Here is a 24,298-nt window from a genome sequence, read left to right as displayed (position 1 = left end):
CACCAGTCAGTGTACAGATATCTCCCTGAGAGAGTGGGGACTGAGAGACACCAGTTAGTGTACAGATATCTCCCTGAGAGAGAGAGGGGACTGAGAGACACCAGTCAGTGTACAGATATCTCCCTGAGAGAGAGGGGACTGAGAGACACCAGTCAGTGTACAGATATATCCCTGAGAGAGTGGGGACTGAGAGACACCAGTCAGTGTACAGATATCTCCCTGAGAGAGAGAGGGGACTGAGAGACACCAGTCAGTGTACAGATATCTCCCTGAGAGAGAGAGGGGACTGAGAGACACCAGTCAGTGTACAGATATCTCCCTGAGAGAGAGGGGACTGAGAGACCCCAGTCGAAATTTGTTTTCCAGGCAGAGGGACGAAACCGAAGTTTGGGTTAACGCAGACCGACCTTGTGTTTGTCTTTGATGGTGCAGATTCTGATCTGCTCTCAGTGTTATCCTTGTGAAAGTGGGGTTCAGAAGCAGTTGGTGTTTCAGCCTGAATTTGCCTCCCGTCCTCTGTGGGTGCGAGTCGGGTTTCTGGGCAGGGAGGAGGAGGAGGAGGATGTAAGTGTGTGTGTGTGTGTGTCCCCCGTCGAGCAGCCTGTGCACGTTTATGTGGGCATCCAGTTCATGCTCAGGTTCGAAGCAGGACTCAGGCAAGGAGGGATTGTCTGCGAAGGCCAACACAGGGCTGACTGGAGGCAAATCTGTAAATGTAGGCTCCACCCCCAAGACCTCATTATCAGCCAATTAGGAAACAGTATTCATGTTCTGCAGCCATCTCGGCTTCTTTGAACCTTGCTCCACGCGATATCCCACAGCCACTTCCAAAAGACCCAAACCTCAGGAGCACCACAAACAACCTTCCCATGCACAATACAAATATCCTGAACAAGACGTTCCACCTTCCACTGAGATATTATTCCAGGTTTGTCTGTCAAGTCTGAAAATGGGCAACATCTTCCAGTTATAAAGAGCCCCAGGCCAGGACACAATGGAAATAAAGAGTTCTTTCCTCATTATATTGAGTAGACAGAGCTGAGGGACGTCTGCTGCTGGACTGACTGAATAAAGGAAGGTAGTTACTTGGAGCTTTGCCTCTTTAATGTAAGGATCTGACGCTGCTGTGTACTGGAGATAATGGCGTTACCATAACTCCCACTGCAGACCTCCCTGCTGCCCCTCGAGACAGTCAGGCGGCTGGGGCAAGGACACGGCCTGACCATGAAGTTCCCCCATCATTCCTCTCTCTCCAGTGCGCCTCCTTCAACCGCCCAGATTTCTCGAGCTGCTTTCACGTGTTTCTTCACAATGATTCCTTCGATAAAGCACCAATGTCTCTCTTACCTCGGCATCGACAACGCTGCCACCACGGTATATAATTGGGTCCTTTTATCGTAGGCTCTCGGGGTGGGGCAGACTGCAGACATATTGGGGGATCTGTTGAACACTTGTTTATTAGAACTACATCAGAACAGGTTACAGATTAGGCCTGGAGCTCTGACCTCACCCAAATTCTCCCCGAGTGTCTAACACACGACTGCCTTGGGCAGAGCCACATCATCATCTGCTTCATATATTTGCACATCCCATCCAATAAACCTGGATGACATCAACCATTGGAGATTTGGAGAGAAAACAAGGTAACAGCAGGAGCTCTTTCTCTCGTCCCTACCCTGCTCTCTTTCTCTCTCTGTCTCAACATCGCTCTCTCACTGTGTCTACATCGCTGTCTCTCTCTCTCTGTCTCTACATCGCTCTCTCTCTGTCCGTACCCCGCTCTCTCTCTCTCTTTTCTCTCTCTGTCAGTCTCTTTCACCCTGTCTGTCTCTCTCTCTCAGTCTCTCTCTCGCAGTCTCCATCTGTCTCTCACAATCACTCTTTTGTCCTGTCTGTCTCTCTCAGTTTCTTTCAGTCTCTATCTGTCTCTCACAATCTCTCTTTCTCTCTATCCCTACCACGCTCTCTCTCTCTCTGTCTCTACATCGCTGTCTCTCTCTCTCCATCTCTCTCTCTCTCTGTCTGTCTCTGTCTCTTTCTTTCTCTCTGTCTCTATCTCTCACAATCTCTCTTTCGCTCTGTCTGTCTCTCTGTCGCTCTGCCTGACTCTTTCTTTCTCTCTCTCTGTCTGTTTCTTTCGCTCTGTCTGTCTCTCTCATACAGTCTCTGTCTGTCTCTTTCACAGTCTCTGTCTGTCTCTCTCTGTGCCTCTCATTCTGTTCTCTCTGTCTTTTCACAGTAACTTCATTTGAAGCCTACTTGTGACAATAAGCGATTTTCATTTAATTTTAATTCTTCTCTGTCTGTCTCCTTCTCCGCTTCGCTCTGTCGCTCTCACTCTCATCTCTCTAATTGCTGCATCTTTCTCTCTCTCTCTGTCTCTCTCTCTCTGTCTCTCTCTCTGTCTCTCTCTCTGTGTCTCTCTCTCTCTCTGTCTCTCTCTCTGTCTCTCTCTCTGTGACTCTCTCTCTCTCTGTCTCTCTCTCTGTGACTCTCTCTCTCTCTGTCTCTCTCTCTCTCTCTCTCTCTCTGTCTCTCTATCACTCTATCTCTCTCTGATCTCTCTCTCATTCTGAATCTTACCCTGTCTCTCATTCTGTCTCTCTCTTTCTCTGTCTCCTGGTCTCCCCCTCTCTCCGAGTGCATGAGAGAGTGTGAGATGGAGGGAGAGTGTGAGAGAAAAGAGTGTGAGAGAGGGAGATAGAGTGAAAAAGAGTGTGTGAGAGTGTGAAAGAGAAAGAGTGAAAGAGAGAGAGAGTGTGAGAGAGAGTGTGAGAGAGAGTGTGTGAGAGAGAGTAGGAGAGAGAGAATGTGAGAGTGTGTGAGAGAGAGAGAGTGTGTGAGAGAGAGTGTGTGAGAGAGAGTAGGAGAGAGAGAATGTGAGAGTGTGTGAGAGAGAAAGTATGTGAGAGAGAGTGTGTGAGAGAGAGAGAGTGTGTGAGAGAGAGAGAGTGTGTGAGAGAGAGAGTGTGAGAGGGTGTGAGAGAGAGTGTGTGAGAGGGTGTGAGAGAGAGTGTGGGGGGTGGGGGTGAGGGAGACGGAGCCTCTGGGTCCTGAATGAATTGACCATGCTGCTGCCCAGTTTCAGGATCCTGGAGATGGAGCTGGACTATCATCCGGAGCTGCGAGACTTGACAATCAGGAGGCCGCAGCTCAAACTGCTGGAAGATGTCCCCTTACCCGACTGGGTGGTTGATAACTGGGAGACGGTGAAAAACTTCCAGGCCAAGCCCGATGACCTGCTCATCGCAACCTACCCCAAATCAGGTGAATGGCTCCACGGGCCCAGGCTGGAGGGGGAGGGGCCCAGGCTGGAGGGGGAGGGGCCAAGGCTGGAGGGGGAGGGGCCCAGGCTGGAGGGGGAGGGGCCCAGGCTGTAGTGGGAGGGGTCCAGGCTGGAGGGGGGGGTCCAGGCTGGAGGGGGAGGGGCCCAGGCTGGAGGGGGAGGGGCCCAGGCTGGAGTGGGAGGGGGGCCCAGGCTGGAGTGGGAGGGGGGGCCCAGGCTGGAGTGGGAGGGGGGGGGCAGGCTTCAGGGGGAGGGGCCCAGGTTGCAGGGGGAGGGGCCCAGACTGGAGGGGGAGGAGGAGGGGGAGGGGCCCAGGCTGGAGGGGAAGGGGCCCAGGCTGGAGGGGGAGGGACCCAGGCTGGAGGGGGAGGGGCCCAGGCTGGAGGGCGAGGGGCCCAGGCTGGAGGGGGAGGGGCCCAGGCTGGAGGGGGAGGGGCCCAGGCTGGAGGGGGAGTGGCACAGACTGGAGGGGGAGCGGCACAGGCTGGAGGTGGTGGCCCAGGCTGGAGGGGAGGGGCCCAGGCTGGAGGGGGAGGGGCTCCAGGCTGGAGGGGGAGGGGCCCAGGATGGAGGGGGAGGGTCTCATGCTGGAGGGGGATGGGCCCAGGCTGGAGGGGGAGGGTCCCAGGCTGGAGGGGGAGGGTCCCAGGCTGCGGGAGGGGCCCAGGCTGGAGGGAGAAGGGCCCAGGCTGGAGGGGGAGGGGACCAGGCTGGAGGGGGAGGGGCCCAGGCAGGAGGGGCAGGGGCCCAGGCTGGAGGGGGAGGGGTCCAGGCTGGAGGGGAGGGGCCCAGGCTGGCAGGGGAGGGGCCCAGGCTGGAGGGGAGGGGCCCAGGCTGGAGGGGGAGGGGTCAGGCTGGAGGGGGAGGGGCCCAGGCTGGAGGGAGAGAAACTGGTTGGGTGGTTTTGCAGCCTGAAAGCATTTTAAAGTTGACAGCATTGTTACTCTCTCTCTCCGGCTGCCTCTCGATATCTTTCCGTCCTCTCTCTCTCTCTCTCACTCTCTCTCCCTGTCTCTCTCTCTTTCTCTGTCTCTCTCTATCTCTCTCACTCTCTCCCTCTCCCTGTCTCTCTCTCCCTCACTCTCTCTCCCTGTCTCTCTCTGTGTCTGTCTCTGTGTCTGTCTCTGTCTCTCTCTCTCCCTGTCTCTCTCTCCGTCTTTCTCTCTCTCCCCGTCTCGCTCTCTCTCCCTGTCTCTCTCCCTGTCTCTCTCTCTCTGTCTCTCTCTCTCTCTCTCTCTCCCGGTCTCTCTCTCCCCCATCTCTCTCTCTCTGTCTCTGTGTGTGTGACTCTCTCTCTGTCTGTCTCTGTCTCTCTCTCTGTCTCTCTGTCTCTCTCTCCCTGTCTCTCTCTCTCTCTCCCTGTCTCGCTCTCTCTCTCTCTCTGCCTGTCTCTATCCCTGTCTCTCTCTCTGTCTCTCTCTGTGTGTCTCTCTGTATCTCTCTCTCTCCGTCTCTCTCTCTCTCTCTCTGTCTCTCTCCTTGTCTCTTTCTCTGTCTCTCACTCTCTCTCTCTGTCTCTCTCGCTGTCTCTTTCTCGCTCTCTCTTTGTTTTATAGCATCACAGAATTTACAGTGCAGAAGAAGGCCATTCAGCCCATTGAGTCTGCATCGGCCCTCCGAAAGAGCACCCCACCCAAGCCCACACTCCCACCCCATCCCCGTAACCTGGTAACCCAACCTCTTTGGACACTACGAGCAATTTAGCGTGGCCAATCCAGCTAACCTGCATGTCTTTGGGCTGTGGGAGGAAACCGGAGCAGCCGGAGGAAACCCACGCAGACACGGGGAGAACGTGCAGACTCTGCACAGACAGTGACCCAGCCGGGAATCGAACCTGGGATCCTGGCGCTGTGAGGACACAGTGCTAACCACTGTGCTACCCAATCTGTGTCTCCACCCACACATTGCTGATCAGTCCCTAATTGAGCCTACCCTTCCCTGACCATCCTTTTCCCATTGATAGACTTATGGAATGTGGTGGGATTTTCCCTACTTTTACCAGCCAGAGCTTTCTCATTGTGGTGAATGTGATTCACACCGGATTATAATCTGTATATACATGTGTCTGTATTGTAAGTGCAGTTACAGTACCTGTCCTCCAGGGGGAGTAGCTCTGGGAATGCTTGAGTTCTGTGGGGGCTTCTCCCTTGGCTCTGCCCAGGACTCCTGCCCCGGAAGCTGCTGTATAAAGATCAGTGCCACATGGTCAGCCGGCCAGTTCACTGAAAGTTCAATGGCTAACAGGCTGGCTCTGTTGTGAGTATATTAAAACCGCTATTCTAATCCTACAAGCACGTGTCCGTAGAATTGTTGGTTCCAACACTCATATACCCTCTCTGGTCTCCTAACTTCAAATTCCAATTGTGGCCGAAGCAAAGTCCCATACAACTGTAACATGACCTGCCAACTCTTGTACTCAATACCCTGTCCAATGAAGTCAAGCATGCTGAATGCCTCATTGACCATTCTGTCGACCTGCGTTGCCACCTTCAGGATACAATGGATCTGAACTCCCAGATCTCTCTGTATATCAATTTTCCCCAGGGCTTTTTCATTAACCATATAGTTTGCGTGCTTTCTTAACTCTCCCTCTCTCTGTCTCTCTGTGTGTCACTCTCTGTCTTTCTCTCTCTCTGACTCTCTCTCTTTGCGTCTCTCTCTCTCTCCATCTCCCTCTCGCCCCCTCTCCGTCTCTCTCTCTCCCCCCTCTCCGTGTCTCTCTCTCCCTTCATCTCTCTCTCCCTCTCTCTGTCTTTCTCTCTCTCTCTCTGTCTCTCTCTCTGTCTCTCCCTCTCTGTCTCTGCGTCTCTCTCCCTCTCCGTCTCTCTCTCTCTCTGTCTCTCTCTCCGTCTCTCCCTCTCTCCGTCTCTCTCTCCATCTGTCTCTCTCTCTCTGTCTCTCCCTCTGTCTCTCTTTCTCCCTGTATCCCTCTCCCTCTCTCTCTCTCCGTCTCTGTCTCACCCTCTCTCTCTCCTTCTCCATCTCTATCTGTGCGTCTCTCTCTTCCTCTCCGTCTCTCTCTCTCCCTCGCCCTCTCTGTCTCTCTCTCTGTCACTCTCTCTCTGTCACTCTCTCTCTCTCTGTCTCTCTCTCACTGTCTCTCTCTCCGTCTCTCCCCCTCTCCGTCTCTTTCTCCATCACTCGCTCTCTCTGTCTCTCTCTCTCTGTCCGTCTCTCTGTCTCTCTCTCTCTCTCTCTGTCTCTCTCACTCTCTCTGTCCCTCTCTCTCTGTCTGTCTCTGCATTTCTCTCCCTCTCTGTCTCTCTCTCCCCCTCTCCATCTCTCTCTCTATCTGTCTCTCTCTTCATCTCTCTCCCTCTCTGTCTCTCTCTCTCTCCCCCTCTCCATCTCTCTCTCTCCCTCTCTGTCTCTCTCTCTCCCTGTCTCTCTGTCTCTCTCTCTCTCTCCATGTCTCTCTCTCTCTGTCTCTCTCTCCATGTCTCTCTCTCTCTCTGTGTCTCTCTCTCTCACACCATCTCTTTCTCTTCCCCCTCTCCATCTCTCTATCTCTCCATGTCTCTCTCTCTCAGTCTATCGCTCCCTGTGTGTCTCTCTCTCTGTCTCTGTCTGTCTCTCTCTCTCTCTCTCCCCCACCCGTCTCTCTCTCTCTTTCCCTCTCCGTCTCTCTCTCTCTCCCCCACTCCATCTCTCTCTCTCCCTCTCAGTCTCTCTCTGTCTCTCTCTCTCTCCGTCTCTCTCTCTCCGTCTCTCTCTCCATCTCTCTCTCCGTCTCTCTCTCTCCATCTCTCTCTCCGTCTCTCTCTCTCCGTCTCTCTCGCACCGTCTCTCTTTCGCTCTGTCTCTCTCCGTCTCTCTCTCTCTGTCTCTCTCTCTCTCTCCGTCGCTCTCTCTCTCTCCGTCGCTCTCTCACTCCGTCTCTCTTTCGCTCCGTCTCTCTCTCTCTCTCCGTCTCTCTCTCTCTCTCTGTCTCTCCGTCTCTCTCTCCGTCTCTCTCCATCTCTCATTCTCTGTCTCTCTCTCTTTCTCTCTCTCTCCCCCTGTCTCTCTCTCCGTCTCTCTCACTCCCCGTCTCTCTCTCCGTCTCTCTCCGTCTCTCATTCTCTGTCTCTCTCTGTCCCTCTCTGTCTCTGTCTCACTGTCCCTTTCTCTCTATCTCAGTTTCCCTCTCTCACATTCTCACTCTCTCTCTCTCCACAGGAAGTACATGGATGCAGGAAATTGTGGATCTGATTAGTCAGAATGGTGATGTGGAGATGTGTAAACGAGCTCCCGTCTATTATCGAGTTCCCATCCTGGAATTCTTCAGTGATAATAATCTGCCAACTGGTTAGAATGGTTATGGCAAAGGGGGTGGTGGGGCGGGGGCGGGGGGGGGGGGGGGGGCAAGATGGGGGGGGGGGAGTAGAAAGAGGGCAATGGGGTGGAGTATCAAACTCGGAGAGTCTTGTGACAACTGCCCCTTTCGAGGAGATCGCGTCACCCAACCCCCAGAGGGGAAACTGGGAACGCCAATTCTTAACTATTTATTTTAATGTGATTTGGAAAGAAATATGTGAAAAGAGATGAAACCATGTGAGGAGGGGGTGGGGTGGTTCAGTCTTACCTTAAATTATTCAAATAACAAAACATTTATTAAACTTCAAAACACACAAGATAGGCGACAGTAATCAGCATTTATAATTAGCCACAATAGTGGATAGGCAGACAGTATATGTCTGTTACATCCTCCACCAAAATCTTCCCCAAACACAGAGAGTACACAACCCAAAACAACACCCCATAGGTTTTGTCATGATGAGCGAATCCAGAAACGGGTTACCATATTGAAACTGTAGCTTTCTTTAGGGAACCTATCTTTTTGTTTAGTGTAGAACTTTCAGGGTTTGACACAAAGAACAAAGAGAGATACAGCACAGGAACAGGCCCTTCGGCTCTCCAAGCCTGTGCCGACCATGCTGCCCGTCTAACCCAAAACCTACTTAGCTTCCAGGGTCCAAAGAAGATCATAGACATAGGAGCAGAATTAGGCCACTCAGCCCATCGAGTCTGCCCCTCCATTCAATCGGCTGATATTTTTCTCATCCCCATTCTCCTGCCTTTCCCTATAACCCCTGATCCCCTTATTAATCAAGAACCTATCTATCTCTGTCTTAAAGACACTCAGTGATTTGGCCTCCATAGCCTTCTGCAGCAAAGAGTTCCACAGATTCACCACCCCCTGGCTGAAGAAATTCCTCCTCATCTCTGTTTTAAAGGATCGGCCCTTTAGTCTGAGATGGTGTCCTCTGCTTCTAGTTTTTCCAACAAGTGGAAACATCCTCTCCACGTCCACTCTATCCAGGCCTCGCAGTATCCTGTAAGTTTCAATAAGATCCCCCTCATCCTTCTAAACTCCAATGTGTACAGGGGGCAGAGGTGAATGTAGTGACCATTACTAAGGAGAAGTTTTGGGGAAACTAAAAGGTCTGAAGGTGGATAAGTCACCTGGACCAGATGGACTACACCCCAGGGTTCTTAAAGATAGAGCTGAGGAAATTGTGGAGGCATTGATGGTGATCTTTCAGGAATCACTGGAGGCAGGAAGGGTCCCAGAGGACTGGATATTGGCTAATGTAACACCACTGTTTAAGGAGGGAGGTAGAAGACGGGAATGATAGGCCGGTTAGCCTGACTTCGGTCATTGGTAAGATTTTAGAGTCTGTTATTAATGATGAGATCGTGGAGTACTTGGAAGTGCATGATAAAATAGGACTGAGTCAGCACGGCTTCGTCAAGGGGAGGTCATGTCTGACAAATCTGTTCTTTGAGGAAGTAACAAGGAAGTTAGACAAAGGAGAACCAGTGGACGTGATTTATTTAGATTTCCAGAAGGCCTTTGACAAGGTGCCACAGAGGAGACTGCTAAATAAGTTAAGAGCCCATGGTGTTCAGGGTAAGATCCTGGCATGGATAGCGGATTGGCTGACTGGCAGAAGGCAGAGAGTCGGGATAAAGGGGTCTTTGTCAGGATGGCAGCCGGTGACTAGTGGTGTGCCTCAGGGGTCTGTGCTGGGTCCACAACTTTTTACAATATACATCAATGATCTGGAAGAAGGAACTGAAGGCACTGTTGCTAAGTTTGCAAATGATACAAAGATCTGTAGAGGGACAGGTAGTAATGAGGAAGCAGGGAGGCTGCAGAAGGATTTGGACAGGCTAGGAGAGTGGGCAAGGAAGTGGCAGATGGAATACAATGTGGAAAAGTGTGAGGTTATGCACTTTGGAAGGAAGAATTTAGGCATAGACTATTTTCTAAATGGGGAAATGCTGAGGAAATCAGAAGCACAGAGGCTCTGGCATCTCACTGGTGTCTTCCACCATGAAGACCGATGCAAAGTAACTATTCAGTTCTTCTGCCATTTCTTTGTTTCCTATTGTTACTTCTCCAGCCACATTTTCCAGTAGCCCAATGTCTATTTTTGCCTCTCTCTTACCTTTTATATATTGAAAAAAACTCTTCCTATCTTCGCTTATATTACTAGCTAGCTTGCACTCGTACTTCTTCTTCTCCCCCCTTATTGCTTTTTTAGTTGTCCTCTGCTCGCTTTTAAAGGCTTCCCAATCCTCTGGTTCCCCACTAATCCTCGCCACTTTGTATGCTTTTTCTTTTGCTTTTACGTTGTCCTTGACATCCCTCATCAGCCATGAATGCCGTGTCCTCCCCTCGGCATGTTTCCTCCTCTTTGGGATGAATTTCTGTTGTGCCTCCCGAATAACCCCCAAAAACTCCTGCCATTGCTGTTCCACTGTCTTCCCTGTTCGGCTCCTTCTCCAATCAACTCTGGCCAGCTCCTCCCTCACGTCTTTCCCTTAAATAAGTTCCCCTTATTTAATTGTCATACCGTTACATCTGATTGCAGCTTCTCCCTCTCAAACTGCAGGGTAAATTCTATCATTTTATGGTCACTGCTCCCTAAGGGTTCCTTCACCTTATGTTCTCTAATCAGGTCTGCCTCATTACACACCACCAAATCCAGAATTGCCTGTTCCCTAGTAGGCTATGTGACAAGATGCCCATGGGGGACCACTATCCCGTGGAGAGTCGGTGTCTGTGGGGGGGGGGGGGGGCGTACAAGGGGGGGTCGGTACCCATGGGGGACCCTTACCCCGGGCAGAGTCGGTGCCTACAGGGAACCCATACCCTGGGGAGAGTAGTGTCCATGGGGGACCTGTACCCCGGGGGGAGTCGAGTGTACAATATGAGCAGGGTTATTTGAGCGGAATGCTGTAACATCTCCATCTCGCAGGTATTGAACTGATTGAGAAAATGGCGTCTCCGAGGATGATTAAAACTCACCTCCCGATCCAACTGGTTCCCAAATCCTTCTGGGAGCAGGACTGTAAGGTAGGGACTCGGGACACAACACTCACCCCAATCATCCCCATCGAGCCACATCGACCTCATAAACCCTTCATTTCTCACCCAATTCAACATTCCCTCACTCGCCCTCCCTCAGTCTCCAAACTGTGGGACTCCCTCACTCCCCCCTCCCTCAGTCCCCAAACTGTGGGACTCCCTCACTCCCCCCTCCCTCAGTCCCCAAACTGTGGGACTCCCTCACTCCCCCCTCCCTCAGTCCCCAAACTGTGGGACTCCCTCACTCCCCCCTCCCTCAGTCCCCAAACTGTGGGACTCCCTCACTCCCCCCTCCCTCAGGCCCCATTCTGTGTAACTCCCTCATCCCCCCCCCCTCAATCTCCATAACCTGTGACTCTCTCACACACCCTCCCTCAGATACCAAACTGAGGAATGCTGTGACTCTGGAGGCCATATTGCAGCGGAGAACGGGGAACAAGCTGCCGCCACGGTTTGTAATTTGTCTATTATGAGGAGTGATCTGAAGTCAATACAAGTAGAAAATCTAAGATCACTTGTGACAATTTTAAATACTCAATTTAAATATTTATTAAATTAAAGGGAAAATAGGATACCATCTATAGATGCAATAACACCTTTACACCATTACCAATACGTTACAAACATCTCACAAATTATATCAGATTGAAACGAAACTGAAGCCCCCTTTTGATGGCAACAGTCCTTCTGGACATTCTAATCCAATGGAGTTTCAGTAATATTACCACAAATGCTCTTCTGCTCTTCAGGGAATCTCACCCATAATTCCCCTGTGAGGGTGATGCCAAAACCCCTGTTCAGGTGTTTGGTTTGAGCGCAAACGGTCTTTTTCAAGATTTCAGAGACACATCCACAAAAGCCTCACTTTAATCCTGTTTTTCTTTTCCCCTTTAACCTTCCACTCTATTGCATCTGCAAACCATTAGATGTTCCTCTTCCCGGACTTAATCAACCCTTTTCTTACTTACCTGGTAGGTGCTGTAATTAAACAGAAAACTTGGTATTTTGCCCCACACATTTACGATCTCCAACTTGTAGATGTTTCATTTCAAATTCTAACAGTCAACTTTAAAATCACTGCTCTTATCTGCCCAATGTAAATACTTGGTTTTGTGGTTTCTCTGCCCGACCCCCACCCTGACCCCATTCATTGCTGTTCCTACATGAATGATTTGACCTTTCTCTCTAGTTTAATTGAGCCGGTTATGCCCCTGCTCACACACGCATGACCCTTTCCCTGTACATGACATGATGACGATGTGATTGCAAAAAATATTTTCCCCACTTCCGTCAATCTCCAAACTCAGGGAGTCCATCACTCGCTCCCACAAACACCTGATGGATGGAATGAAAGGAACAGAGGGTTTTGCTAATTGCTGATTCTTCCTGTTCCCAGGCCATAATAGTCGCTCGTAACGCCAAGGATAGCCTCGTATCATATTTTCACTTCCATCGCACCTGTCACCTAGTGCCGGAGCCGGGAGCCTGGCGGGAATTCTTCCAAAGATTCATGAATGGGAAAGGTGAGAATTATCCACAAATCACCACACCCTTCAAACAGGACAGGTACAGCACGGGGTTAGATACAGAGTAAAGCTCCCTCTACACTGTCCCCATCAAACACTCCCAGGACAGGTACAGCACGGGGTTAGATACAGAGTAAAGCTCCCTCTACACTGTCCCCATCAAATACTCCCAGGACAGGTACAGCACGGGGTTAGATACAGAGTAAAGCTCCCTCTACACTGTCCCCATCAAACACTCCCAGGACAGGTACAGCACGGGGTTAGATACAGAGTAAAGCTCCCTCTACGCTGTCCCCATCAAACACTCCCAGGACAGGTACAGCACGGGGTTAGATTCAGAGTAAAGCTCCCTCTACACTGTCCCCATCAAACACTCCCAGGACAGGTACAGCACGGGGTTAGATACAGAGTAAAGCTCCCTCTACACTGTCCCCATCAAACACTCCCAGGACAGGTACAGTCCGGGGTTAGATACAGAGTAAAGCTCCCTCTGTCCCCATCAAACACGCCCAGAACAGGTACAGCACGGGGTTATATACAGAGTAAAGCTCCCTCTACACTGTCCCCATCAAACACTCCCTCCCAGGACAGGTACAGCATGGGATTAGATACAGAGTAAAGCTCCCTCTACACTGTCCCATCAAACACTCCCAGGACAGGTATAGCACAGGGTTAGATACAGAGTAAAGCTCCCTCTACACTGTGCCCATCAAACACTCCCAGGACAGGTACAGCACGGGGTTAGATACAGAGTAAAGCTCCCTCTACACTGTCCCCATCAAACACTCCCAGGACAGGTACAGCACGGGGTTAGATACAGAGTAAAGCTCCCTCTACACTGTCCCCATCAAACACTCCCAGGACAGGGACAGCACGGGGTTAGATACAGAGTAAAGCTCCCTCCACACTGTCCCCATCAAACACTCCCAGGACAGGTACAGCACGGGGTTAGATACAGAGTAAAGCTCCCTCTACACTGTCCCCATCAAACACTCCCAGGACAGGTACAGCACGGGGTTCGATACAGAGTAAAGCTCCCTCCACACTGTCCCCATCAAACATTCCCAGGACAGGTACAGCACGGGGTTAGATACAGAGTAAAGCTCCCTCTACACTGTCCCCATCAAACACTCCCAGGACAGGTACAGTACGGGGTTAGATACAGAGTAAAGCTCCCTCTACACTGTCCCCATCAAACACTCCCAGGACAGGTACAGTACGGGGTTAGATACAGAGTAAAGCTCCCTCTACACTGTCCCCATCAAATACTCCCAGGACAGGGACAGCACGGGGTTACATACAGAGTAAAGCTCCATCTACACTGTCCCCATCAAACACTCCCAGGACAGGTACAGCACGGGGTTAGATACAGAGTAAAGCTCCCTCCACACTGTCCCCATCAAACATTCCCAGGACAGGTACAGCACGGGGTTAGATACAGAGTAAAGCTCCCTCTACACAGTCCCCATCAAACACTCCCAGGACAGGTACAGCACGGGGTTAGATACAGAGTAAAGCTCCCTCTACACTGTCCCCATCAAACACTCCCAGGACAGGTACAGCACGGGGTTAGATACAGAGTAAATCTCCCTCTACACTGTCCCCATCAAACACTCCCAGGACAGGTACAGTACAGGGTTAGATACAGAGTAAAGCTCCCTCTACACTGTCCCCATCAAACACTCCCAGGACAGGTACAGCACGGGGTTAGATACAGAGTAAAGCTCCCTCTACACTGTCCCTATCAAACCCTCCCAGGACAGGTACAGCACGGGGTTGGATACAGAGTAAAGCTCCCTCTACACTGTCCCCATCAAACATTCCCAGGACAAGTACAGCACGGGGTTAGATACAGAGTAAAGCTCCCTCTACACTGTCCCCATCAAACACTCCCAGGACAGGTACAGCACGGGGTTAGATACAGAGTAAAGCTCCCTCTACACTGTCCCCATCAAACACTCCCAGGACAGGTACAGCACGGGGTTAGATACAGAGTAAATCTCCCTCTACACAGTCCCCATCAAACACTCCAAGGACAGGTACAGTTCAGGGTTAGATACAGAGTAAAGCTCCCTCTACACTGTCCCCATCAAATACTCCCAGGACAGGTACAGCACGGGGTTAGATACAGAGTAAAGCTCCCTCTACACTGTCCCCATCAAACACTCCCAGGACAGGTACAGCACGGGGTTAGATACAGAGTAAAGCTCCCTCTACGCTGTCCCCATCAAACACTCCCAGGACAGGTACAGCACGGGGTTAGATACAGAGTAAAGCTCCCTCTACACATGTCCCCATCAAACACTCCTAGGACAGGTACAGCACGGGGTTAGATACAGAGTAAAGCTCCCTCCACACTGTCCCCATCAAACACTCCCAGGACAGGTACAGCACGGGGTTAGATACAGAGTAAATCTCCCTCTACACTGTCCCCATCAAACACTCCCAGGACAGGTACAGCACGGGGTTAGATACAGAGTAAAGCTCCCTCTACACTGTCCCCATCAAACACTCCCAGAACAGGTACAGCACAGGGGTTAGATACAGAGTAAAGCTCCCTCTACACTGTCCCCATCAAACACTCCCAGGACAGGTACAGTACGGGGTTAGATACCGAGTAAAGCTCCCTCTACACTGTCCCCATCAAATACTCCCAGGACAGGGACAGCACGGGGTTACATACAGAGTAAAGCTCCCTCTACACTGTCCCCATCAAACACTCCCAGGACAGGTACAGCACGGGGTTAGATACAGAGTAAAGCTCCCTCCACACTGTCCCCATCAAACATTCCCAGGACAGGTACAGCACGGGGTTAGATACAGAGTAAAGCTCCCTCTACACAGTCCCCATCAAACACTCCCAGGACAGGTACAGCACGGGGTTAGATACAGAGTAAATCTCCCTCTACACTGTCCCCATCAAACACTCCCAGGACAGGTACAGTACAGGGTTAGATACAGAGTAAAGCTCCCTCTACACTGTCCCCATCAAACACTCCCAGGACAGGTACAGCACGGGGTTAGATACAGAGTAAAGCTCCCTCTACACTGTCCCTATCAAACCCTCCCAGGACAGGTACAGCACGGGGTTGGATACAGAGTAAAGCTCCCTCTACACTGTCCCCATCAAACATTCCCAGGACAAGTACAGCACGGGGTTAGATACAGAGTAAAGCTCCCTCTACACTGTCCCCATCAAACACTCCCAGGACAGGTACAGCACGGGGTTAGATACAGAGTAAAGCTCCCTCCACACCGTCCCCATCAAACATTCCCAGGACAGGTACAGAACGGGGTTAGATACAGAGTAAAGCTCCCTCTACACAGTCCCCATCAAACATTCCTAGGACAGGTACAGCACGGGGTTAGATACAGAGTAAAGCTCCCTCTACACTGTCCCCATCAAACACTCCCAGGACAGGTACAGCACGGGGTTAGATACAGAGTAAATCTCCCTCTACACTGTCCCCATCAAACACTCCCTGGACAGGTACAGTACGGGGTTAGATACAGAGTAAAGCTCCCTCTACACTGTCCCCATCAAACACTCCCAGGACAGGTAGAGCACGGGGTTAGATACAGAGTAAAGCTCCCTCTACACTGTCCCCATCAAACACTCCCAGGACAGGTACAGCACGGGGTTAGATACAGAGTAAATCTCCCTCTACACTGTCCCCATCAAACACTCCCAGGACAGGTACAGTACGGTGTTAGATACAGAGTAAAGCTCCCTCTACACTGTCCCCATCAAACACTCCCAGGACAGGTACAGCACGGGGTTAGATACAGAGTAAAGCTCCCTCTACACTGTGCCCATCAAACATTCCCAGGACAGGTACAGCACGGAGTTAGATACAGAGTAAAGCTCCCTCTACACTGTCCCTATCAAACCCTCCCAGGACAGGTACAGCACGGGGTTAGATACAGAGTAAAGTTCCATCTACACTGTCCCCATCAAACATTCCCAGGACAGGTACAGCACGGAGTTAGATACAGAGTAAAACTCCCTCTACACTGTCCCCATCAAACATTCCCAGGACAGGTACAGCACGGAGTTAGATACAGAGTAAAACTCCCTCTACACTGTCCACATCCAACATTCCCAGGACAGGTACAGCACAGGATTAGGTACAGAGTAAAGTTCCCTCTGCTCTGTTCCTGTTCTTGTCTTTGGGAACAGGCAGAATCTCAACGGAATCTTACTGTGCCTGTTCTTGATCTATTTCAGTGAACCGGGGTTCCTGGTACGACCATGTGAAGGGATGGTGGGAAGCGAAGGACAAACATCGGATTCTCTTCCTCTTCTATGAGGATATAAAGGAGGTAACGGCTGTGGGAGGGACTGTGTGGAGGAGGATGAGTGTCTGAGGGTGTGACAGAGGGAGAGAGAACGACTGAGAGTGAGAATGAGAGAGAGTGAGAGATACTGAGAGACAGAGAGATTGAGCAAATGACTGAGAGAGAGTGATAGAAGCAGAGAGACCGAGAGAGACAGACAGATAGAGAGAGACAGAGTGATAGACACAGTGGGGGGAGAGACAGAGAGACATTGCGGGACAGATAGAGAAGCAGAGGAAAGACAGAAGGAGAGAGAGAGACAGATGGAGACAGAGAGCCAGAGATAGACAGACATATAGACAGAATCACACCCTCAAAAATTTCCAGATTTGTCAAGCATGATTTTTCTTTGGTGAATCCATGCCGACTTGGACCGATCCTGTCCCCAGTTTCCAAATTCTCAGTTATTTAATTCTTAATAATTGACTTCAACATTTTTCCCACCACCGATGTCAGGCGAACCACTCTATAATTCCCCATTTTCTCTCTCCCTCCTTTTTGAAAAAGTGGGGTTACATTAGCTCCCCTCCAATCCCATTGGTTCTCTTCCATGATCTATAGAATGCTGGAAAATGATCACCAATGCATCCACTATTTCTAGGGCCACTCCCTTACGTACTCTGTGATGCAGAGTCCCTCAGGACCCGTCAGATTTTAATCCCATCAATTTGCCCAACACAACTGCCTGATTAATAAGGATTTCCTCCAGTTCCTTCTTAATGCTCACCCTCTGGAAGGTTATTTGTGTCCTCTTCAGTGAGGACAGATCCAAGGTGTTCATTCAACTGGTCTGCCATCTTTGTTGCACATTATGAATTCACCTGATTCTAACTGTAAGGGACCTACATTTGTCTTCACCAGTCTTTTTCTCTTCACATATCTAGAGAAGCTTTTGCAGTCAGTTTTTATGTTTTCTGCAAGCTTATTCTCGCATTCTATTTTGCCCTCCTGAATTAAAGCCTTTGTCCTCCTCTGCTGAATTTTTAAATTTTGCCCAGTCCTCAGGCCTGCTGTTGTTCAGAGAGATGGAGAGAGAGATGGGGAGAGAGAAAGATGGAGAGAGAGAGAGAGAGAGATGGAGAGAGAGAGAGAGATGGAGAGAGCGAGAGATGGAGAGAGATAGAGAGATGGAGAGAGATAAAGAGATGGGGAGAGAGAGAGATGGGGAGAGATGGAGAAAGAGAGAGAGATGGAATGAGAGAGATAGATGGAGAGAGAAATGGAGAGAGAGAGAAATAGAGAAAGAGATGGAGAGAGATGGAATGAGAGAGATAGATGGAGAGAGAAATGGAGAGAGAGAGAGAAATGGAGAGAGAGAGATGGAGAGAGAGAAATGGAGAGAGAGATGGAGAGAGAGATGGAGAGAGAGAGAGAGAAAGATGGAGAGAGAGAGATGGAGAGGGAGACAGAGTGATAGATGGGGAGAAGAGGCAGAGAGAGAAAGACATTGAGAGAGACAGAGAAATAGTGAGGAGAGAGAGAAATCAAATTGTTCAGGGCGACACCCCAGTCACTCAGTCTGGATGGTCAATCCCTCTCCCACTGACCCGACCCCGGATCTGGTTATTCAATGCCCGTCTCACTGACCTCTGACCTGGTACCTTCGTCTCCCTGACCCGGTTCCTCTGTCCCCCGTCTCACTGACACCTGACCCTGGTTTCTCAGTCCCCCTGTTTCACTGACCCCTGACCTCAGTTCTGGTTTCTCAGGCCCCCTGTCTCACTGACCCCTGACCCCCAGTTCTGGTTCCTCCATCCCCCTGTCTCACTGACCCGACCCCCGGTTCTGGTTCCTCCACCCCCGTCTCACTGACCTCTGACCTGGTACCTCCGTCTCCCTGTCTCACTGACCCGACCTGGTTCCTCTGTCCCCCGTCTCACTGACACCTGACCCTGGTACTGGTTTCTCAGTGCCCCTGTCTCACTGACCCTTGTTCTGGTTTCTCAGTCCCCCTGTTTCACTGACCCCTGACCTCAGTTCTGGTTTCTCAAGGCCCCTGTCTCACTGACCCCTGACCCCCAGTTCTGGTTCCTCCACCCCGTCTCACTGACCCCTGGTCTGGTTTCTCGGTCCCCCCTTTCTCACTGACCCATGAGGTCTCTAACCCCGGTCCATTCCCACCCTATAGAATCCCAGACGGGAGATCCTGAAGGTGGCCGAGTTCATGGAGAAGGTTCTGGAAGAGGACGTCATTGAGAAGATCGTTCACCTTTCCTCCTTCAAGGTCATGAAGGACAATCCGATGGCCAATTACACCACCCTTCCGACGGGGATCATGAATCAGAACATCTCCAGGTTCATGCGCAAGGGTAGGTTCCAAGGGTCAGGGGTGAGAGAGCGGTGTGATCGGGATTGACCTTTCACCCTCTGGGGCCCTGTGCCCTGACCTCCCCTGGGCCCAGCCTTTCTGGGTAGGCCGGATTCAGCCCTCCCCTGAACCGACCCCCTGGGCTGGGAGAGACGATCCAGCCATTGAAAAGGCTCAATGTAGAGCATGCGGAGCGTGGCGACTCCCTGAGACCCTGTCTCCCTCTCCTCTCACACACACACACACACACACACACCAGGAAAGGCTCAAGCTGTAAGTCCCAGAATTTATTTCCCATTCCTAATTGCCCCTTGAGAAGGTGGCTGAGCAAGCCGCCATCTTGATCCCACTGCAGTCCCATGTGGTATAGGTACACCCATAGTGCTGGGAGGGAGGGAGTTCCAGGAATCTGACCCAGCGACAGTAATGGAACGACCGATATATTTCCACATCAGGGTGGCGTGTGTGTGTGTGTGGCGGCGGTGAATTTACCGGCGGTGGGCGTTCCCCGTGCCCCTGCTGCCCCTTGTCCCTCTCGGTGGGAGAGGTGGAGGGTTTGGAAGGTGCTGTCGAAGGAGCCTCGGCGAGTGGCTGCCGTGCATCTTGTAGACGGGACACACGGCTGCCGCTGTGCGTCGGTGGGGGAGGGAGCGGATGTGGAAGGTGGGGGTTAGCGTGTCGATCGAGCGGGAGCTGCTTTGTCCTGGATGGTGTGGAGCTTCTCGAGTGTTGTTGGGAGCCGCACCCATCCAGGCAAGTGGAGAGGGTCCCATCACACTCCTGACTTATAACACAGGGCAGCACAGTGGTGCAGTGGTTATTACTGCTGCCTCACGGCAGGATGTGGGGGTCTTCACTTCTGTACCTTCTGCCTGACGGAAGGGTCTGGAGGAAGGCAATGCCTGGTTGGGAGGGGTCTCTGACAATGCTGTCTGCCTTCCTGAGGCAGCGGGAGGTGTAGACAGAATCAATGTGGGGGTGGCAAGCTTGTGTGATGCGTTGGGCTGAGTTCTCCACACTCTGCAGTTTCTTGCGATGTTGGGCCGAGCAGTTGCCATACCAGGCTGTGATGCAGCCGGATAGGATGCTATCACAATCTGTAGAAGTTTGTGAGAGTCGATGCAGACTTGCCGAATTTCTTTAGCTTCCGTAGGAAGTAGAGACGTTGTTGGGCTTTCTTTACTGTTGCATCAACGTGAGTGGACCAGGACAGACTGTTGGTGATGGTGACCCCCAGGAACTTAAAGCTATCGACCTTCTCCACTTGGAGCCATTGATGCAGACGGGAGTGTGAGTCGTGTTCAGCTTCCTGAAGTCGATGATCAGTGCCTTGGTCTTATCAACATTTAGGGAGAGATTGCTTTCAGTACACCATGCAACCAAGTGATCTATCTCCCTTCTGTCGTCTGATTCGTCGTTGTTTGAGATACGGCCGACCACAGTTGTATCATCCGCAAACTTATAGATTGAGTTGATGTTGAATCTTGCCACACAGTCATGTGTGTACAGGGAGTACAGTAGAGGACTGAGCACAGAATCTTGTGGGGCTCTGGTGTTGAGGATTATTGTGGAGGAGGTGCTGTTGCCGATCCTGACAGATTGCGGTCTGTGGGTGAGGGAGTCGAGGATCGAGCTGCATAGGGAGGGGTCACGGCCGAGGTTGCAGAGTTTGGTTATATGTCTTGTCGGGATAATGGTGTTGAAGGCGGAGCTATAGTCTACGAACAGCAGTCTCACGTAGGTGTCCTTGTTATCGAGGTGTTCGAGTGTTGCTTCGGGAGCCAGGGAAATAGCATCTGCTGTGGGCCAGTAACAGTAACAGGCGAGCAGCAAACGGTCCACAGCAGATGCCTCTCTCCCTCTCTCTTTCCCTCACACCATCTTTATCTCTCTGTCCCTCTCTCACACTCTGATTTTCACTCTCTCTCTCCCTCTCTCTCTCTCCCTCACTCTGACTAACTCTCTCTCTCTCTCTCTCTCTCTCACAGGTGAGGTTGGAGACTGGAAGAATCACTTCACAGTGGCTCAGAATGAAGATTTTGATGAACACTATGAGAGACAGATGGGTCACAGCTCACTGAAGTTTCGCAACGTCCTGTAATCACTCTGAGCGATAAAGCAAATAAACTTCTCCAATCACCAAAAACACAAACTCGGATTATTTCACATCAACTCTGATCCATCATTGAACAGATTACTGATATCTCCCTGAGAGAGAGAGAGGGGACTGTGAGACACCAGTCAGTGTACAGATACCTCCCTGAGAGAGAGGGGACTGAGGCACCAGTCAGTGTACAGATATCTCCCTGAGAGAGATAGGGGACTGAGAGACACCAGTCAGTGTACAGATATCTCCCTGAGAGAGGGGGGACTGAGAGACACCAGTCAGTGTACAGATATCTCCCTGAGAGAGATAGGGGACTGAGAGACACCAGTCAGTGCACAGATATCTCCCTGAGAGAGAGGGGACTGAGAGACACCAGTCAGTGTACAGATATCTTCCTGAGAGAGAGGGGACTGAGAGACACCAGTCAGTGTACAGATATCTCCCTGAGAGAGGGGGGACTGAGAGACACCAGTCAGTGTACAGATATCTCCCTCAGAGAGAGGGGACTGAGAGACACTAGTCAGTGTACAGATATCTCCCTGAGAGACAGAGGGGACTGAGAGATACCAGTCAGTGCACAGATATCTCCCTGAGAGACAGAGGGGACTGAGAGATACCAGTCAGTGTACAGATATCTTCCTGAGAGAGAGAGAGGGGACTGAGAGACACCAGTCAGTGTACAGATATCAACCTGAGAGAGTGAGGGGACTGAGAGACATGTCAGTGTCGAGATATCTCCGTGAGGGAGGACACAATCCCAATGGACCCAAACCCCTTCCCGTTCACTCCCACTGCACACAATCCCAATGGACCCAACCCCCTTCACGTTCACTCCCACTGTACACATTCCCAATGGACAGAAACCCCTTCCCATTCACTCCCACTGTACACAATCCTAATGGACCCAAACCCCTTCCCATTCACTCCCAATGCACACAATCCCAATGGACCCAACCCCCTTCACGTTCACTCCCACTGTACACATTCCCAATGGACCCAAACCCCTTCCCATTCACTCCCACTGTACACAATCCTAATGGACCCAAACCCCTTCCCGTTCACTCCCACTGTGCACAATCCCAATGGACCCAAACCCCTTCCCGTTCACTCCCACTGTGCACAATCCCAATGGACCCAAACCCCTTCCCGTTCACTCCCACTGTACACAATCCCAATGGACACAAACCCCTTCCCGTTCACTCCCACTGTGCACAATCCCAATGGACCCAAACCCCTCCCCGTTTACTCACACTGTCCACAATCCCAATGGACCCAAACCCCTTCCCGTTCACTCCCACTGTACACAATCCCAATAGATCAAGGATCACCGTGAGAAAATCAAAATTAAATCAATTTTTAATAAGACAGAACACTCAAAATAAATCAACATTTATAAGTTAACATTTGAACTTTGAACCACAGAAAACAACAGGACTAATGTAAACCAATAAACCTGAGGTTCAATTTGAAAATAATCTGGAGGGACGTTGAGGGGGAGTGGAGGGATAGTGAGGGGAAGCGGAGGGATAGTGAGGGGGAGTGGAGGGACAGTGAGGGAGAGCGGAGGGACAGTGAGGGAGCGGAGGGACAGTGAGGGAGCGGAGGGACAGTGAGGGAGAGCGGAGGGACAGTGAGGGGGAGCAGAGGGACAGTGAGGGAGGGCGGAGGGATAGTGAGGGGGAGCGGAGGGATAGTGAGGGGGAGTGGAGGGACAGTGAGGGAGAGCGGAGGGACAGTGAGGGAGAGCGGAGGGATAGTGAGGGAGAGCGGAGGGACAGTGAGGGGAAGCGGTGGGATAGTGAGGGAGAGTGGAGGGACAGTGAGGGAGAGCGGAGGGATAGTGAGGGGGAGCGGAGGGACAGTGAGGGGGAGCGGAGGGACAGTGAGGGAGAGCGGAGGGACAGTGAGGGAGAGCGGAGGGACAGTGAGGGAGAGCGGAGGGACAGTGAGGGGGGAGCGGAGGGACAATGAGGGAGAGCGGAGGGACAGTGAGGGAGAGCGGAGGGACAGTGAGGGAGAGCGGAGGGACAGTGAGGGGAGCGGAGGGACAGTGAGGGAGAGCGGAGGGACAGTGAGGGGAGCGGAGGGACAGTGAGGGAGCAGAGGGACAGTGAGGGGAAGCGGAGGGGCAGTGAGGGAGAGCGGAGGGACAGTGAGGGGAAGCGGAGGGACAGTGAGGGAGAGGGGAGGGACAGTGAGGGAGAGCAGAGGGACAGTGAGGGAGAGCGGAGGGACAGTGAGGGAGAGCGGAGGGACAGTGAGGGAGAGCAGAGGGACAGTGAGGGGAAGCGGAGGGACAGTGAGGGAGAGCAGAGGGACAGTGAGGGAGAGCAGAGGGACAGTGAGGGAGAGCGGAGGGACAGTGAGGGGAGCGGAGGGACAGTGAGGGAGAGCGGAGGGACAGTGAGGGGGAGCAGAGGGACAGTGAGGGAGGGCGGAGGGACAGTGAGGGAGAGCGGAGGGACAGTGAGGGAGCAGAGGGACAGTGAGGGAGAGCGGAGGGACAGTGAGGGAGCAGAGGGACAGTGAGGGAGAGCGGAGGGACAGTGAGGGAGAGCGGAGGGACAGTAGGGAGAGCGGAGGGACAGTGAGGGAGAGCGGAGGGACAGTGAGGGAGAGCAGAGGGACAGTGAGGGGGAGCAGAGGGACAGTGAGGGGAAGCGGAGGGACAGTGAGGGAGAGCGGAGGGACAGTGAGGGAGCGGAGGGACAGTGAGGGAGAGCGGAGGGACAGTGAGGGGAAGCGGAGGGACAGTGAGGGAGAGCGGAGGGACAGTGAGGGAGAGCAGAGGGACAGTGAGGGAGAGCGGAGGGACAGTGAGGGGAAGCGGAGGGACAGTGAGGGAGAGCGGAGGGACAGTGAGGGAGCGGAGGGACAGTGAGGGAGAGCAGAGGGACAGTGAGGGAGAGCGGAGGGACAGTGAGGGAGAGCGGAGGGACAGTGAGGGAGAGCGGAGGGACAGTGAGGGAGAGCGGAGGGACAGTGAGGGAGAGCGGAGGGACAGTGAGGGAGAGCGGAGGGACAGTGAGGGAGAGCGGAGGGACAGTGAGGGAGAGCGGAGGGACAGTGAGGGAGAGCGGAGGGACAGTGAGGGAGAGCGGAGGGACAGTGAGGGAGAGCGGAGGGACAGTGAGGGAGAGCGGAGGGACAGTGAGGGAGAGCAGAGGGACAGTGAGGGAGAGCGGAGGGACAGTGAGGGGGAGCGGAGGGACAGTGAGGGGAGAGCGGAGGGACAGTGAGGGAGAGCGGAGGGACAGTGAGGGAGAGCGGAGGGACAGTGAGGGAAGCGGAGGGACAGTGAGGGAGAGCGGAGGGACAGTGAGGGAGAGCGGAGGGACAGTGAGGGAGAGCGGAGGGACAGTGAGGGAGAGCAGAG

General features: G+C 52.3%; 1 protein-coding gene across 7 annotated transcripts in view; it reads left to right on the top strand.

Annotated features, from left to right (window-relative positions):
- Positions 1-20,967, top strand: part of LOC119954933 (sulfotransferase 1C2-like) — a 56,068-nt gene extending 35,101 nt beyond the window's left edge. For 2 of the 7 annotated variants that reach the window (XM_038780662.1, XM_038780663.1), the window contains exons 3-8: positions 7,445-7,573; positions 10,534-10,631; positions 12,040-12,166; positions 16,398-16,492; positions 18,636-18,816; positions 20,804-20,967. In XM_038780662.1, coding sequence (XP_038636590.1) covers positions 7,445-7,573; positions 10,534-10,631; positions 12,040-12,166; positions 16,398-16,492; positions 18,636-18,816; positions 20,804-20,916 — 743 coding nt within the window. In that variant the 3' untranslated portion in view covers positions 20,917-20,967. Of the gene's footprint in view, positions 1-1,410; positions 1,644-3,082; positions 3,268-7,444; positions 7,574-10,533; positions 10,632-12,039; positions 12,167-16,397; positions 16,493-18,635; positions 18,817-20,803 lie in introns of those variants that run through there. The other 5 variants (XM_038780666.1, XM_038780660.1, XM_038780661.1 and 2 more) reach the window with 5 other exon arrangements.
- Positions 20,968-24,298: the final 3,331 nt, after the last annotated feature.

The sequence above is a fragment of the Scyliorhinus canicula genome, chromosome 20, assembly GCF_902713615.1.
Source record: "Scyliorhinus canicula chromosome 20, sScyCan1.1, whole genome shotgun sequence".
In the NCBI taxonomy this organism is placed as follows: domain Eukaryota; kingdom Metazoa; phylum Chordata; class Chondrichthyes; order Carcharhiniformes; family Scyliorhinidae; genus Scyliorhinus; species Scyliorhinus canicula.
The sequence above is the reverse complement of the archived record's forward strand: the minus strand, read 5'-3'. Positions and strand labels throughout refer to the sequence as shown.